Source organism: Calidris pugnax, unplaced genomic scaffold (assembly GCF_001431845.1).
Source record: "Calidris pugnax isolate Ruff unplaced genomic scaffold, ASM143184v1 scaffold20, whole genome shotgun sequence".
Classification (NCBI taxonomy): domain Eukaryota; kingdom Metazoa; phylum Chordata; class Aves; order Charadriiformes; family Scolopacidae; genus Calidris; species Calidris pugnax.
Genome location: NW_015094510.1, coordinates 20079028 through 20097948, shown reverse-complemented (window position 1 = coordinate 20097948; position 18921 = coordinate 20079028). Strand labels below are relative to the sequence as shown.

The following is an 18921-nucleotide window of genomic DNA, read 5'->3' as shown; positions in this document are numbered from 1 at the left end:
TTTAATGACACAATATGTTTTTACACTGAACTTCTAACTCATTCACTTCACAAGTAAAACATGAAAGGAGTTGAAATAAATTCCCAGAGCAAGTGTAAAGTTTCCATCCCTGAACTCTGTGCAGTTGATTTTGCAACCTAAATAATATTATTGCAATGCATTTTTACATGATTGCAATCTATTTTTACATGAATATATTCCATGTTTCATCAGGTAAAAAAAAGATTGTCTAAAAAAAAATCCAGACAAGCATGAAAGGTCCCCTACTGAGGTCAAGGGGACTGGATATGAAAATCTGAGAAGAATTCAACTCTTTTAACAATCTCTTATCTCTCCTGCATTTTACTTCAATATTTATTTTCTGTACAGTTAGCAATGTGATTATGTTACCACTACAGAGCCCTTTGCATCCATAATACTGCCACTTAGTGATCCTGTTACACTTTCACATAGGGAACCTGGATAAGAAGCAGCACATTCACTCTCCTCTTCACATTTGAAAGTCAGAGACCTTGTGGACAAACACCCTTTGTGTCTAACGGTGCTGACCACATGGCTCCCATTCACCCATCCACAAACGTTAACAGAATAACATTTCTTTACTGTGGGGAAAGAAGCATCAGTGGTGGGGAAGGAAGCTTAGGAATGTTACCAATGAAAAGAAGACAGCCTTACAGCAAAAGAAACCCACTGTATACTGATATCATCCATCTAAACAGACATCCTTACATCACCAATGCATAATTCATTTGGAAGACTCTTTCTTCCCTCTTCAGTGACTTATTAATGATTCATTAATAAGCTTTGAGAGAAAGAGCAAAGAGGTGTGGAAGACATTGCATTCAAAAAGATTTTAGTACCAGCTTACCCAACTGAAACTTGCATCTTTAGTCTCTGTGTACCAGGTGATGAAAACCATGACACTACCCTGAGGCTTCAAGCTGTCGCTCACTGGCTATCTCTGTACTGCAAGATCCCAGTTGGCTTCCATATCTATAAACAAGTCATGGCAGAAACCCACAGCTGTATCCCTGCCTGGGGTGAGACTTGGGCATGCAAAATTCCTCAGCTCCCTGGTAGCCACCAGATACGAAGAAGGGTACACAGGCTAGAAGGGGGTCATGCCATGCTACAGCTATTCCTGACCTGGATATCTGGGGAATCAGGCCCCTAAAGTCAAGCACTGCCAATTTTGTACATAATCCCCTTACTTTGAGAGACACAAATTAAGTCTTTATTTAAAAACTGGAAAGGCAGAAAAAGCATGTGTTCAAACTGTGTTTATAAACAAGTCTGAAATACAGAGTACTGCCTCAGGGAAGCTTTCATTGAGAACTGATCACAGTTTAGAAAATAGCAGAAGAGAAGATACATAGACATCTGTCCCATTGCTTTTGAACAGATACAATTAATTAAATCAGCATGTGGAGCCTTTTGGGTTGAACAAGAAATATCTTGTCAGAGGGTTACAGCAGGAACAGAGGTACTACCTTAATTCTGGATGCTTAGGCACAATGTAGATTCCTTTATGCATGACAACAAGTGGGAACCTACAGCTGCTAACAACTCTGGCCCAGCAAAGTGACTGACAAGTCTAGTGCTGTCTTGGTATTGATAGTATCTTCACTGCACCAGGGTATGATATCACAGCTAATCCACAGCTAAATTCCACAGTGCATTCTTTCACCTTGCCTCACAATCAAAGCTGTTTGTAGGTTTTGCAAGTGACATAATGCCCATGATAAATTAAGAATTAAAAAAAGGTCTTTGACAAGATGAACATTTCCTTCCATTTGTGAAATGTTTGGAAAAAGAAAGTGTAACAAAAATAAAAAGTTTTGTAAAAAAGGAGAACGATACCCCTGCTTTTCCCTTCCAGAATAAACCGATTCCCAGCATACTTAGCATACAACAACACAGAATAGATGTATTCCACTTCAGAGTGTTGTACAAACACTACAAGGACTGTAGCCAGGCTCTTCCACCCTCCGACTCTACTCACAAGGAACCAGTGGGGAGAAGGCTATCGGATAATGGCTATGCTGGATTCTCCCCAGCCATGCTCAGAAATCAGTTTCCTTATTTCCTTACCCTCTGTTTCCGTAGGCTTCCTGGGCTGGTGGGAGATGGGCTTGGAGACTTCCCAGAGCGGGGAGTAGAAAGCTGGCTACCAGGGGTTCCATTCACTAAAAGGACAATGAATTGAAAAAATAAATACAAGGCATTATTAAAAGCAAAGAAATAGTTAAAGCAATGTATTTCTTTTCATGCTTTGTTGAACAGATTGATTTGCCTTTCCTTAATGTTTTAAACATTAAATAAGGTAATTCACAAAAGAACTCTTTCCTCAGAGTTTTGGCTCATGAAACCAATTTTTATACAGAGTGCAAGCAAATAATTAACAAACCTGAAAAGACTGTTTAGTCAATGGCAGAGAACACGATTATGTTTTCTTAAAAATGTATTGTTCCTGTGCTTGAAAGTGATGGGGAGAGAGATGCTTTGTTAACCTTAACAGACAGTTGCTATATGTAAACCTTTTCATTCCATTTAGTTATGGCTCGAAGTGCTACCCACCAAAAATAAAAAGCAGCATTGCTTGCAAGAACAAATCAGCCACTTGCTGTTCCTCACTCATTCATTTGAAGAGATTTTTGCAACACTATCTGACCCAAACATCACCTCAGACTTAACCCAGAAGGGCTTTCTAGAGGCAAATAAATTGGACAAAACACCTCAAGCCTGACTTACAGCAACCCAGCACTTTCTCAAATAAGTTCCTTCAGATATGTCAGTGCCTATCATATTAAAAGCATCTTTTGCATGCATGTGACATGATCCGTTAAATTAACAAAACAATACCAGCAGAGGACAGAATTCTACTACAAAGTAATCACACAAGAGGCTATCGATAACGTTCACGCTGAAGCACTGATAGAAACACTCCAAAGCGTGTATCACATATACATGTAAATATTCTCAAACAAGCAACTGTTATATCACAGTCCATATTTGTCAGTAGCAGGGAAAAAAAGACCTGACAATCAGATTTCCAGATTCTGAATCTTAGTCGAATATTTACATACTAGGATATCAACAAGGCATTTGACTTACCTTCTATGAGTTCTAACATGGACAAAATCTTACTGTTTAACCTGATAATAGCAAGCAGCAAAATTCCTGCTCTGTACTAAGCCAAGCTGTAGCCAAACTGAGAAGCAATGGGATTAGTTAAGGATAGCTGGGGCTGCTCAGAGAGTGAGCTGAACGCGATGCAGGATTCATAAGCAGAAGCCTTTTCTGCGTAAGGCTGACGTCTTCAGAGCAGCAGTGGGAGGTGCAGGTGCTGTCTTAGGGCTACATCAAAGGTGTCAATTAAGCATAATGCTGCTGCTTCACAACGCTGAGCCACCGCAACCCCCACTCGCTTTCCATGGAGCCCCGAAAGCCTAAGCAATTTTATATGCTGTGCACTGAATCATAATGAGGTGCCTTTGGGGGCAATATACCAAATGACTCATCCGAAAATCAAAATGACAATAACTCTTGTAAAACCTTGGCTGACTGGCAATCTAGCAAATGCTAATTCCTTTGGATAATACAGTAGGCATTTTTAATAGATTTTTCTTACTTTTTACATAATACATTGTTCTCACTGGCTAATGCAGGGCCCGCACATTCTAAGGAAGGAACATGTATACCTACCACACCACACACATAAATAAAACACACTATACTGCCTGATAAATAATGATCACTTAATAGTGTTAAGGTGCTATGACTGCTCAAATCTCAACATCACTTTGAGCAAGGCATTGTTTAAGGTAAAGTTGCAATATATTTATATAACCATAGGAACAATAAGATACACTAATTGGATTTAAATAGACTGCTTTTATAGAAACCCATTGCACTTATTTAGGCTTCAAATTCTCTTTGTACAGAGGACAATGGTTTGCGTGTATCAGCACTGATTCAAATGTTGTACCAAGTGTGTGTGGGAGAGCACATGCATATGTGGACACATTCACTGAAGTTCGTACAGTATTTTGCAAAACACTCCATAGGTCTGGCCAATAATGACTAAAATCAAATTTATGTTCAATGCTTCTGAAATTATTCAGGAAAAGGGCAACATGAGGACATTAAAAATGAGTTTTTTGGAATCTCAAAATTCTAAAGTTTTAAAGGGCTTCTTATAAACTAATATGGTATTATTTAGAAACTAATACTAAACTACTATTATTCATATGGAGCTAGAACTCAAGACTGCTCAGTAACAAGACTAGCGCTCTGCCTTCTCTTTTAGCCAGGCAGATATTCTTAGGTCTTATTATTATGAGAAAACTTAAGATAACAGATACACATCAATAAACCTTGTAGCCCTAGGCACCAGTTCCTGTTCCTTATGGAGTGACTCCTTCCATATAACTTTCAACAACAGTTTTTCTTAGAATTACTATTGCAATTATTCTGTCCTGAAGACAAAGACTTCATGCTGCAAAGTGGAACCAGACAAATAGATGCAATGGGGTATTTGAGTCTTGATGTGTTTCTCACGTTGATGAATACCTATTTGAGATGAAAAAACAAAATACTATAAAACCTAAAAATTACACACTTGCTACCATCAGAGTATCCAGAGTGCTCAAGCTAAGCTCCAATGCTCTCCCCAACAGCACTTTTTAAAAAGGAAAATTATGACAGTTGTGCTTGTGTTGACCATCTGTACTATGTGAAATCAAGATCAAGGCTCTCAGGAGTTTTAAGTGGAGTTTGCTCACCTCCTTACCTATATCCAAAATACAAAGATGTTAAATACCTAAAATGCATACCAGGATTTCTGCGAGCATACAAAGACTCTCTATGGAGAACTGTTTAGGAAACTCTGGAGATGACAATTAGCGTTGAGGACGAAATTCCTTTTACTAGTCTTTAGGTACCTATTGTGTGGGCTTCTACATCTGAAGTAGTTTTCTAGACCTTATTTTAACCAAGTTGCTGTCATAGCATGAGTTGTATCATCCCCAAGTAACCATCTAAAACAGACCTGATGAACAACTTACTAGGAGCATCCGCCGCAGTGTAGACTTCTAAAGCTAGGCAAGATGAATCCAAACTCACACACCTAGAGGTTTAGGATATGCTGGAGATGAAGGAAAATCATCAAAATTCTCCCCACTTACCTTGGTGGATTTTATTCCAAGTGCTGAACTCCATTAAATAAACTCTGATGACTAAAGACAATACGAAATCTAGAGTCAGCCTGAACAGGGATTTGTGTGAGGTGGGTTCTATTCCCAGCTCTCTATATGCATCTGCACAACATCAGACTAGTCATGTCATCTCTACTACTTGTCTATTTGGGCTTTAAGTTCTGGCAGAATGAACTCTCTGTGCACATCATGCTGTCTGTCTTCTGGATGCTCTCCATACATGAAGACTTACATTACTATTACTACTGATATTAATGTAATATTTAATACAGATATCACAACAGGGAAGAAATGCTTGTTCCTAATAATTCCCCAGTCCACTCCAGGAGCCTTTCTTTGTCATCTTCTTGTTTATGGCTTGCTGCCATTCCACCTCTGACCCCAGTTCCTGGATACTGTATCAGGAAGAGACTGGACTGATTCTGACACCCTTCCTGAACTCCATTTACAATCATGACACCATTCTTACATATGCAGCTCATGACCAGATAACGGGGCGACAAAGAGGTGAATAAAATATATCATATTTAATAATAATGCATTCCTGATAAGTACAGAAATACAGTCTAAACTGCCCTAAATCTCATTTCTAGGTGGAATGCATTCTGGTTGGAAACTGCATTCCTGTCCAGTATCTGCACTGCATTTCTCACTGGCTGATACAGCACATGTTCCTACAAGGAACCTTGATGTAGATAAAGACATATGAAATTGGTAAATCACTGTTGTGATTAATCATGTTATTGAGTGAGGCAAGAGGTTTCTTGTCACTTTTTATTCATAAAATGGCAGGGGTCAGAGACTTCAGCTTAACACACAGCGCCCTCCCATCGTCCCATGAAAAAGATTTATCCATTCAAAATTTCACAGGTGAAATATGTACTAAAAAGCTAAAACAATAACAAAATTATTGTGGCTGCTCTGAGCAGATGTATGCAACTGCTTAGCTGTGAACTCCTTTCCTTATTGTCCTCTCTTGCTGAGGATGCACAGAAGGGCAAGAATCTAGCTTTGTATTTATTTTTCCAGCACCTGGCAAACATATGAAGGTAGAAAACCCCACAAAATAGAAGGCTAAAGCTGGATACCATCTTCTACTGAGATAAATGAAAAATAGGTTTTTATATGAAGGTGTTTATAAACTAGTGAAAATGCTGCAAATACAAAATACTTTCATAGCATTCCAATAAATAAATTTTGATAGGGCATCTTTTTAAGCAATAGAAACAAAAAGTGAGAACAGTTGATTTAAAGTATCAAGTGCCAGCCTGAGAAGCTGCCAATGCCACTGCACTGTATTAAAATCTTACTCTCCCATAAAACTGCCTGTTGATGTGTTAGCATCTTGTACTTTATAAAAAACGTTAGGATGTCTCTGTGTGTTTACAAAAGTGGTTTGCCAAACACAAAAGGCTGTTTGAAGGGGAAAGAGAAGAATAAGGGAAAAGAATGATGCAAGCTTTTTTGCAGTCACAACTTATTCACCACTGGTACAGCCAAAACTAAAAAATGATTTACAGAAGACACAACAACATCTGTAGGTCATATTCAGCAACTGTTAGCTAGAAAATGGTGATGTCAGATCACTACCGGACCTTGTCTCAATTACTCTTGTAGTTTGTCACTGTCTTTTCCAAAACATTTTTCTCTCAAGAAGATTATGTAGTTACAAAGTAGTTAGGGAACAAACCATACCTTGCCTTTTCCTTCCTTCTGCTTTTGCATTCTGCTTGTATACATCTCTTCATATTCATCTTCACTGGAAAGGAGAGCTTATCCAGAGTGCCACATTAAGCAAGCACCCTCATTATCACTCCTCAGTAAAGACAAGGCTTATCACAGAATAATAGAATTGTTCAGGTTGGAACAGACCATTAACCTAGCACTGCCAAGTTAGCACTAAATCACAGTGACTCAACCACTTCCGTGGGCAGCCTGTTCCAATGCTGGACAACCCTTTCAATGAAGAAATTCTTCCTAATATCCAATCTAAAAGTCCCCCGCTTTCCTCTTGTCCTATCACTTGTAACTTGAGAGAAAAAAAAAACAGCACCCACCTCACTACAATCTCCTTTCAGGTAGACGTAGAGAGCAATAAAGTCTTCCCTGAGCCTTCTTTCCTCCAGGCCAAACAACTCCAGTTCCCTCAGCCTCTCCTCACAAGACTTGTGCTCTAGACCCCTCACCAGCTTCGTTGCTCCAGCACCTAAATATCTGTCTTGTCGTGAGGGGCCCAAAACCAAACACAGTACTCAAGATGTAGCCTCACCAGTGCCGACTACACGTGGACAATCCCTTCCCTGCTCCTGCTTGCCACACTAGTCCTGATACAAACCAGGATGCTGTTGTTCTTCCTGGCCACCTGGGCACACTGCTGGCTCATAATCAGCTAGCTATTGACCAACACCCCCAGGTCATTTTCCAACTGGCAGAAAGCATGCAAGTAGTTGAGAAAAATCCCAAATAACCAGTATTGCGTTCATTTTAACTGGTGCTAAGGTGTCCTTTGTTTACATTCAATCTTTGCTAGAGTTTATGTCAAGAAGTTTTGAAGATACAAAAAGAACATCTCTCTGCCATTGAAGACAAGGTTTAACAGACCCATACAGAGCTTTCACCTCATCAAGAGATCAACAGGTTATAAATGTCAGCAGAAAGGATCACTCTCAGATCAGGTTTACACTCCCGTCCCAGCAGCCACCAATACCTGAATCCCTGTAAGTTATCTGTGGTAGCTGCAACATGTCACCCAGACAGCGCAGAGCTCAGCAGGGATTGTATGCCCTACACAAGCTCAGCCCACGCTGATGTCCTTGGGGTAGCCACTATGATGGCACTTCTACCGCAACCCGAAGTCAGCTATGTCCGCACTATCAAGCAGAAAAGTGCTGCAGAAATGTAGATATTCACACCTGCCCGAGATCTCAGAAGACAGGAGCCTTCCTGTAAAACACAGTTCCTTAGAATCCACGAGTACGTTTTTGTAGCCTCACAAGGTAAGTGCCTCTTGTTTTTTTTTCTCTGCACTTCATCAGAGTACAGCTGATATGTATGATTTTGGCTGCTAATTACACGTAATACCTAATCTAGAGAGCATCTACATGTACATAAGATGTAATAAAAATCTCTCTTTTGAACCATTTTGCCTAATTGAAAAGACTAGGAATCTCAAATCAGCCTATGCAAATGGAGTGCCAACTCCGAGGATGTTTCTTCATTCAGCATTTAACTTTTTAATTCTTTAAGAGGGTTAAACTATTCAGTCTAACCAAATCTTTTTCTCTTACTAACTCTTGATTTTTAATACAAGCTATAAAATTATAAAATTGAATTTTTTAATGATTAGTGTCAAATATAAACACCATAAATAAAAAATTAAAAGGAAGTCAGGATCAAAGTAAAATCATCTGGACCTGGAAATCCCTGGGTCTGTAGGATGACTCCATCACTCCCAAGGGTTTGTATTCTTGGCTTCAGGAAAGTTTTGCTTCAGCTTATTTATTACAAAATCTGTCAGCTGAGTACCTATAACAGTGTGAATAAAAACATGTGACTTCGCCAAAGACAATATGATATGTTATGATATGTCATGTTCCTTCCTTTGGGATCCAAAAGACCTTCTTGAGTCAGGTGGCTGAGGAAGGGCTGTTTCTGGATAACAGCCTAGGGATGAACTATCAAACTAAATGAAAACATATATTCTTGTGGAGGAACACATCTACTTTTTTTTTCTAACTAGCTGAGCAATGTACAAGTATCTGCTCTAGAGAAGCCTTCGGTAAGATCCAATTTCCATCTCCTAAACCACTTCTTTCTTTAGGGAACATCTACACTTTGGATCAGGCTTTACTTTGACATTTAGCTTCATAATTTCTTTGCCCAGGTGCATTTATTTTAAAAAACCACACAGCCTTTGGTCATACGACCTACTCTATCCATTCTTCACATATGTTCTCTTTGTGATTTGGAATAGATACATATCATTCCAGTTACGCTTGAAATAGGCAGCTGTCACACTAAATGACTGAAACTCCTAAATAACTTTTCTTAACACCAAACCTGAATTGCTTTACAATTAAGGTTCCAAGTATCTGAAATATTTTGGGTCATAGCTTGAGGGAAACAGGAGGGCTGAGGAGAGCTCAGAGGGAAGGAGAAACAAGAGGGAAATAATTTTGAAGGAGGTGCTCAAACTGGAAAAAGAAAAAAAGAAGCAGCTACTCTTGTTAAGAGGAAGTCCAGAAAATTAGAGTTGGGATTTCAGAGGCTAAAACACAGTTCACCCAAATCCAGTATCTTTCCTTAATTTAATGGATCGAGGGTACAATAATTCCAGACATCTCATGCTGCTCTTGATTTGATTAAAAATAATGATCATGAAGAAGTAAGAGCTGCTTTCTTCAAATCTCTTACCTCTTCACCTGCGCTGAGGCTGCCACCAATGGTGTTAATTGGTAGCTGGACAGAAGCCGACAGCTACTAAATAGCCGTCAGACATTCATAATTTTCAGTCACCAGCAATGGGCTGATACCCGGTCTCACTGACGTTCAACGTCTCTTTTATTATGTCCTTTCCCAAATAATATTTGATGCCAACAAAAAAACATCAAAGTGTTTTACAGGCTTTAAGAAGACATCAGGGAAATTAAATAGAGGCGGGATTATCTATTGTGCTTGGAACCAGACTTCAGCCCTCTGCCTGCCTGGGAGGTCATGCTACCTTTCTCTGCTTCTCTTTTTTGCCTTGTTCTCTGCTTCTCTTCTCTATTTAGACTGAAAGCCTTTTTAAGCAGACAATAACTCAAACACATTTTCAAAAAACCAGTAAGCAATCTCTCCTGCAGTGAGATTTCTGTCTTGTGGTGCTGTTTTGAAACACTCTCAGATGTAAATAAAAAACTGAACAAAACATATAATAACGGAGAAGTCAGCAGTTATCACAGATCTTCCTAGCTTGCATGTACTCTTTTAAGAAAGATGTATTCCGTGTTTTTATATAAAAATAGGATACATCTGCTCTCAGGAGCTAGGTAGGCTACCAGGAAAATATGAACACACTAAGCATATGCTCTGTTAAGAAAGAAAAAGGAAAAAGCAAGGATGGAAGAAAGGTGAACACCACCTATAGAAAAGCATACTTTCCTCTTAAATATGTCAAGAAATGGTATAAAAGCAGAAGCAGCTCACTGCAGATTGTATAGCTCAAGATAGGGTGAGGAGTGCATGTCTCACATTCCCTCAGACTGACACATATTTATTTGCCCTCACTTAACCAGAGCAGAGATTTGAACCTGCCTGGCACGGAGTGATAACGTACCCTCTGGTATTGCCAAGGGTCTTTCTCTGCAACCCTGCAGCCTGCTTTCCACCCGCAGCTTCACCCTTTCCCTCATGCTGCCACGGCAGTGTCCCTGTGGGACAGTATTTTTGATCCTGTCGTTCCCATGCTGTTACTCCCATGGCCATGTACTGGCAAAGCCCAGGAGTGTTGTTATGACGGGTTCTGTATGGGGCTTTCAGGCTCACCAAGGATGCTGGAAGATGGAAGGAGGAGGGAGAAAGGCACCTCCAAAGCATGAGAGTTATCTAAGACCCTTGGGAACGTCACTAAGAGCCCTTTGCCCCCAGCACCAGATGAGACATTGAGGGAAATGGTTCTCTGTGGCAGTGGCTGGGGGCCTGCCAAGGAGAGGGAACACTCAGAACCTTTTTCCTGGTCCCACACACAGTCACGGGCCACCACTACAAGGTGAGACTGAAAGAAAAAGCTCTGCACATTAGGGGTGAGGGCCTTCAAGCAGGATTTTCTCTAGAATCATTTGTTAACATTACTCAATTTATCTTCCAAGCACTGGTTTCAGTAAAATGGTATTGCTCCAAACTTAGATATGCAAAAATGAGACAGAGGCATTAAAGAAAACCAACAAACCAAATAACCAACTCCCCAGAATAACCCCTTTGATTTCTCTAAGCAACTTCAGAAACTGCTAGCACAAATTTGGTAAAGTTCACCACCCCATACCACTATTTGCTCAGAACAAGGGTCTCATGGACTTCATTGCATTTTTAAATCCTTTTGTTCAGTCCAAAGTTTGGCTTAATTCACTTACCACATGAAATTCTGTGTCAAAGAAGGGAAACGGTTCTTGAGGATGGTATTTGAGTGCTTAAACCAAAGCAGACTGTCTACATGTCCTAGCCTTATTTACACATCCATTTCTCTAACAATGGGGAAATGACCCAAACACTGTACCTTTATTAACTCTAAAAATGATTAATCTCGATCAGCTGTCCTGTGCTGGATAAGCAGACAAATAATGTTGAATACCTATATTAAAGACTATACCATACTTTAGATGCATACAGGAGAGAATGAAGGGTAACTTACAAATATCCCTTCATTTTAGGATTTTATCACTTTTAATATCTAACTTTGAGATTTTTACATTTTTTAAACATAGTCTTTGTCTATGCAACTTTCCATTTTTGACCCATGTAGTTACCCATGTGTATTATCTTGATATAGGCATGAATGGATAACTGAGGCGGGCATTTGATCCTTTTGCGTTGCAAGAATGCGCAGACTTTTCAAAACTCTGCAAGAATCAAACAAGACGAATCAGATTCTTTCTAATTAGCAACACGCTGTTCTCCATACAGCTTTCCTAGCTTTTTCTCAAGGGTACACTATCAATAATGCTTTTTGCCTGCCCTTTATCCCTGCTTTTCTCAACTTTCTTTTAAGATACAACTCTTCACAAAATGTTACATCTTTCTTTTTGGAATGTGTATGTATTGCCTTTGATCTGAGCAAAGAATATTGCTTTTCTTGAGTACTTTTTACATCTATCCCTAATGAAAGAAAAATCTCTAACAGTGGTTTAAACATGAACTGAAAGCAGTTTAAAAGCATAGAATAAAAAAATACATATACATTTATCAGGACCAACATGATAACAAAAGCATAACTTCTACTTAAGCACTAGCCATTCAAGAGACTCTAATAACTGAGATGTTTAATGTAAACAACATGGAAAAAATTATCTGCTCATATATGCACTAGATGGTAATTTCTCTATTCTCTTACTCTCATGGGTACATAATTCCAAAAAACAGGCAGTATTTTTAGTCCTACCAAATGACAGAATAGTGAAATTTTTACATATTGTCTGCATTTCATGGGAGAACTTTGGGTTTTGTCTAACAACGTCCAAGAGTGAGTTTTTCCTTTTCTTTCCACTGTTGTTTTTATTATGCAGTGTCTAATATGAAATTGCATATTTTTAAAATCCATTCATTGATTGTTTTTAGTTTTACGTCATTTAAAAACAATTCTTGAGGGCAAGAATTGCCCACTAAGTACAATATTGCTTCTTTTTATTACAGTAATTTGGATGTAAACGCTTATGCAATATGACAAGGGGTAATGGATTTCTACAAAAAAGAGGGTCGATTCAGACTAGATATAAGAAAGACATTTTTTACTTTGAGGATGGTAAAACACTGGAACAGGTTGCCCAGAGAGGTGGCAGATGCCCCATCCCCGGAAACATTTAAGGTCAGGTTGGATGGGACTCTGAGCAAGCCGATCTAGTTGAAGATGTCCCTGCTCACTGCAAGAAGAGGTTGGACTAGGTGACCTTTAAAGGTTCCTTCCAGCCCAAAATATCCTATGATTCTATGCATATAAGGTTAGAAATAGGCTTTCTGCAACATTCCTCAGGGAATCAGTACTGGGACTTGGGAGTGTTGGTTGATGAGAAGCTCAGCATGAGCTGGCAATGTGCACTGGCAGTCCAGAAAGCCAGCTGCATCCTGGGCTGCATAAAAAAAGTCTGGCCAGCAGGTCGAGGGAGGGGATTCTGCCCCTCTACTCTGCTCTTGTGAGACCCCACCTGGAGTGCCGTGCCCAGCTCTGGAGGCCTCAACACAGCAAGGACATGGACCTGTTGGAACAGGTCCAGAGGAGGGCCACAAAGATGATCAGAGGGCTGGAGCTCCTCTCCTATGAAGATAGACTGAGAGAGCTGGGGTTGTTCAGCCTGGAAAAGTGAAGGCTTGAGGGAAACCTTATTGCAGCCTTCCAGTACCTAAAGGGGGCCTACAGGAGAGATAGGAAGGGACTCTTTATCAGGGAGTGGAGCGATAGGACGAGGGGTAATGGTTTTAAACTGAAAGAGAGAATATTTAGATTAGATATCAGGAAGAAATTTTTCACTGTGAGGGTGATGAGACACTGGAACAGATTGCCCGGAGAAGTAGTGGAGGCCCCATCCCTGGAAGTGTTCAAGGCCAGGCTGGATGGGGCTTTGAGTGACCTGGTCTGGTGGGAAGTGTCTCTGCCCACGGCAGGGGGGTTGGAACTTGATGATCTTCAAGGTCCCTTCCAACCAAAACCATTCTATGATTTTATTCTATGATTCAAACAATCTGACTTCACTATTTGCAGAAAGCAAACACAAGAGAGACAGACAGCCAAATCAGATCCATTGTCCCCACTAAAAGTAACTTCTGTAGAAACATTTTCAATATTTTATCCTTCTTAAGCTGTAGTAAGTTAGGATAGGATAGGATAGGATAGGATAGGATAGGATAGGATAGGATAGGATAGGATAGGACAGGATAGGATAGGATAGGACAGAATATATCGAATCGAATCGAATCGAATCGAATAGAATAAACAGAACTAGAATAGAATAATTTCAGTTGGAAGGGACCTAAAACGATAGTCTAGTCCAACTGCCTGACCACTTAAGGGCTGACCAAAAGTTAAAGCATATTGTTAAGGGCACTGTCCAAATGCCTCTTTGGCAGGCTTGGCCCATCAACCGCCTCTCCAGGAAGCCTGTTCCAGTGTTTGGCCATCCTGGCTGCAAAGAAATGCTTCCTAATGTCCAGCCTAAACCTTCCCTGGCACAGCTTTGAACCATTCCCATGTGTCCTATTGCTGGATATCAGGGAAGTCAGCACCTTCCTCCCCACTTCTCCTCAGGAAGCTGTGGAGAGCAATAAGGTCACCCCTCAGCCTCATTTTCTCCAAACTAGACAAGCCCAAAGTCTTTAGCTGCTCCTCATAGGATATATCTTCCAGCCCTTTCACCAGCTTTGTTCCTCTCCTCTGGACACATTCAAGGACCTTCACATCCTTCTGAAATTGTGGGTCCCAGAACTGCACATAGTACTCAAGGAGACACTGCATCAATTCTGAGTACAGCGGAATAACCTCCTCTTTTGCCCGGCTGGTTACGCTGTGTTTGATGCACCCCAGGATGTGTTTTGCCCTCTTGGCTGCCAGGGCCCACTGCTGACTCCTGTTGAGACTGATGTCAACCAGCACTCCCAGATCCCCTTCTGCATGGCTGGCCTCTAGTCACTCATTCCCCAATTTATACTTGTGACCAGCATTACTCCATCTTAGGTGTGGAATCCTGCATTTGGACTTGTTAAATTTCATCCCATTAATCACAGTCCAATGCTCCAATCTATATAGTTCCCTCTGCAAAGCATCTTGTCTCTCCTGAGAGTCAACAGCACCTCCCAGTTTGGTATCATCAGCAAACTTGCTAATGGTGCTTTCAACTCCTGCATCCAGATCACTGATAAAAACAATCTGGCCCTAGACTTGAACCCTGAAGAACACCACTGGTGACCAGTCGCCAGCCAGATGCAGCACCCTTCACCACACCCCCCTAAGCCCTCCCCTTCAGCCAGTTCTTCACCCAGGCTCCTACCGGCTGACGGGCTGTTCTGCCAGCATCCTATACATTCCTGCAGGGCTTAGTCCAGTGTCTTTTTCTACGAAAATCTTAATTGCAATGTCCTTTATCAATGTCCAGTGTCAATGATTATGTCAATAGGCAAGGTCGTGGACAATCTCTTGACAAACTAGTATGTGCCCATTTCCTGTAAATTTATTGCTGTTACTTAGGATATTATTAAGATAAGTAAATCTACCATCAGCACACAACCATCCAAAATGGTTTGCATTTTTAATATATCTACTTCCCTATTTCTTTTCTTGTTATAAATTTCATGATATATTAATTATTATTGTGGCATAATGAAAACATTCCTTTTTTTTTTCATAAGCTGTAAAATAATCTCCTGATCTTGGACAGTGATTGAACATGTAATGGTACTCTGCTCAGACCCTTGTAAAACTGAAACGGCAGGAAATTAAGATTTACTCACACTTCTCCCGCATGTTTAAGTAAAACAGTACTATTTCTCTCAGGACCAAAACAAGGTATCGCACAGTCAACATGGCAAAAATGTTACTAGTCCCATGGCAGAAACATTTTTTTATGCACTGCAGGACAGTTATTCCATACAGTTATTCCAACATACACAGTTCAGTGTCCATTGCCTGTACTCCCAAATGAACATTCATTAGAAAAAAAAACAGTCTGTAACACACACCAAACAGGGCCTCCCTTGCTAAAGTTTAATTTAACTGTGTTCCACCAAGCTACAAAGAAAGCTACTTAATATATGTTTAAGAAAGAGCTAGTCTGGGCTTGTTCCTCACAACTGATACTTCTTCCCATTACCTCTTTTCAGGTTTTTCTATTTCAGTTGTTCTTAGGATGTGTAGGAGGCACGTTACCTTCCAGCCCTGCTACCCACGTCTCCGCCTCTGTCTCTCATTGTGTCTCTCCCACTTCTCTCATTCCCTGAGCAAGGATGCTTTTTTTCCCTCAGTCTTCTTGCGAAAAATGTGCTTCCCACCGGTCCATGCCTCTGCTCTTTGAAACCAGCTAGAAGCACCTGGGCCATTCTGATCACCACCTCCCCACAAAGACCTTGCGGTGCTGGATGCAGGTCCCAGTATGACGTTCTCTTCCCTGCTGGTGGAAGAATTACGGCAGGAAGAGTGAGGTGGCTTTTGGACAGCTCTGAGGTTTGCCTCTTGCGAAATCCATATTCACAAGCAACGCTGCAAATGCTGGATTGGGTCTACTCGACTGTCCCACACTAAGTATTATTTGTACTTTCAGGCATCGATACTGGCAAGTTATCTAATGCACTTTTTTTGTTCATTTATTTGTTTTGCTTGGGAAAAAGCTGCAGGGGGGAACTAGTCATAGACTATGTAGTGGGAGCAGCTGCAAAGGCAGCCAAAGCAAGGCTCTTCAAACAGAACTTTTTAAAGCTTTTTGCTGTGTCTTCTCCAGTCTGTTCCACTGCCTTGTTAGGTTAACTCTGACTTATTTCTTATTCAGCTATCTTTGCACCTCATATTCACACCTGTGAATTCCTTCTCTGCCCTGCCTCCCCTTCCTCAATATCCTCATTGTCTTCAACCTGTCCTTTTCTCCCTGCTGCCTCTTAACTCCCTCAAACAAAATGCAAAAAAAGACTGTGAAATGCACCTTTTGTAGACACGGAGCCTACGCTGTGTAACTTGGACTACTTTCTGCATTGTGCATATTCAGTCCCTAGTACAAAGAATACCTCTTTCTGTCAGTCTTCAGATATTGGCAGTAGAATCATGCATGGAAAATAAAGTAAAATGAACCACAGTAATGTCGAGAGTATGAATGAAGAACTATTTTCTGTTGGGAAGACACTTCACCTCAGATGCAACTGAGAAAAAAAGTGAATTTTTACTATCAGCTGCTTCATACATATAATGTTTTTCCACAGAAACACGGAATTCGACACAAATTCCCAATTGGATTGAAACAGATGGGTTGCTGTTGTTAAGAAAGATTTCTAGCTTGCTTTACCTGAGCTGGTAGAAGCAGGAGACTTGCTGCGTCGGGATGGGCCCGGGCTCTTGGTGGTGCTCCTACGTGAAGTCGAAGCTATTTTGGTATAGGAAGTGGATTTCACCACCCGACATTCTAAAAGACAAAGAAAGAAACTGCATAAGTTAGCAATTAAGAAAGCCAGCAAGATTCTGTAGCAGCAAGAGCACTGAAAAGCACAAACATTTAGCCCACGCTTGTTTTCATTCATCTTGAGGAGTTTTATGGGAAAATATAAAATCTGTAAAAATGACTCCATTAAAATCCAAGTACAGTATGTACCACGTCCCAGACAAAAGAACTGCTGCAGTAATCCAGACTTCTAGATACCATGGTTACTGAAGGTACTTAGGACAGCTTAATATAACAGTGCTGAGACTACACATAAAATTCATTTGCTTTTGAAGATTTTAGCACAAGTAATGCAGTGGTTTTTTTTGGTGAACGATCCAAATGCAATGTAAGCATTTTTGTCAACCTAGGCAGTCTCCTCTAGAAAAAACAGAATGCTGCTTTTATATATCAAAATGTTAAGACTGTGCAAGATGACGCAGGTGTCTGTCACTCATGAAAGGTTTGAAGAAAGTGAAGCAGGTTTGTTGCTCCTGCTTAATCCTCTGGTGAGCAACAGCCTACATTGTATAGCACACGCAATTCATCACAGGTTGAGAGAAATGGCACTACTTGCTCATAAGAGACATCAGTAAAATCAATGAAGAGGCAAAATTACCCTCCCACTTGAGAACACTGCAAGATGTTCAGGTTAGAGTTTATATACACCCACACAGCTCTGTAGGCATTCTTGCATTACGCCTGCAAAATGGTTCTTGGCCTGAGGATGAAAGAACTTGGTGTGCATAACACTGATGTCTTGCACTCATAAAGGATACTAAATTAATCACCAGACATATTATACAGTCAGGGGAAAAAAATAAAAAGATTTCCACTCCTTAGCCAATATACAATTAGAAGTCTGCAGCAATGTTTACACTGTCTTCACCTGACGATGTCAGTATACTTCACTTGTTTAAAAGCACATTAGTAAACATTTAGCTCTGTATTAGACCTGTTCCCCATTTTCTTCCCATGGGTAAGGCTCCTTAACATAGGTTAAGAGAAATAAACAAGAATTTTTTCTCCCTAGTCAGAAAATACCATGTACAAGCCTGCACATTATTTAGTCTTCACAGATGATCAGTGGAGCCTGTAACATAGTTTAGACAGATTAGAGAACAAAGAAATAAAATTGAGCATAACTAATTAACTTAAACATATCCACCAGAGAATGATGTCATGAAGTGTATTTCTTTTGGCTGCCCTAACTGTTTGTCTTTCATCAAACTGTTGAAGGAAATGGAAGCAAGAACTGATGCGTTACTGAGGGAACATCCAGCACAGCTGAGAGCTGAGACGACCAGAGAAATGCCTTGATCTTACCAAAGCTTTTCTTCCCAAATTCTCCCACCTTCCTAATGCCCAATAGTGGCTAATTTCTTTCTGTTGACATTTTATGTGATTCATTGATGACTATTCTCTTTTTATACTGAACAATGAGTGGAATGGAGAAAAACATTTACTCTGTTTAAGAGGAAATTATCAACTGAAAACAGCAGGAATCAGGTGAAAATTTTCCATTAGATTCCACTAGGTAACTTCAGCAAGAACCTTGCATCGATATATTGGCATAAACTTCTTCTCCAGAAACCATCTATACATGTCAAATGCAAACTGGTTCTTTACCTTTCTTGTAAACAAGGATTTAGTATGACCAAGCATCTAAGAGCCAACTTGTTTGCTCTCATAAAACTACGACATAATCCCAGTGTGGGTGGCATTCATAGGAATCAGGCGGAAAGGAAAATGAATATTCTAGCAGTCAACAAGCAGAAAGACTAAAGTTCAATGACCCAATCAAGCTAAAACCATTAGACTATAGTCATTTACTTAGTAGAAAA

The 18921-nt window shown here is 40.3% G+C and overlaps 1 protein-coding gene across 5 annotated transcripts in view; it reads right to left on the bottom strand.

Annotated features, from left to right (window-relative positions):
- Positions 1 to 18921, bottom strand: part of DCLK1 (doublecortin like kinase 1) — a 247491-nt gene that overhangs the window by 63275 nt on the left and 165295 nt on the right. For 4 of the 5 annotated variants that reach the window (XM_014965939.1, XM_014965940.1, XM_014965938.1 and 1 more), the window contains exons 4-5: positions 16946 to 17062; positions 2092 to 2186 (exon numbers count right to left, since the gene is read on the bottom strand). In XM_014965939.1, the coding sequence (XP_014821425.1) occupies positions 2092 to 2186; positions 16946 to 17062 (212 nt within the window). Of the gene's footprint in view, positions 1 to 2091; positions 2187 to 3114; positions 3300 to 16945; positions 17063 to 18921 lie in introns of those variants that run through there. The other variant, XM_014965941.1, reaches the window with a different exon arrangement.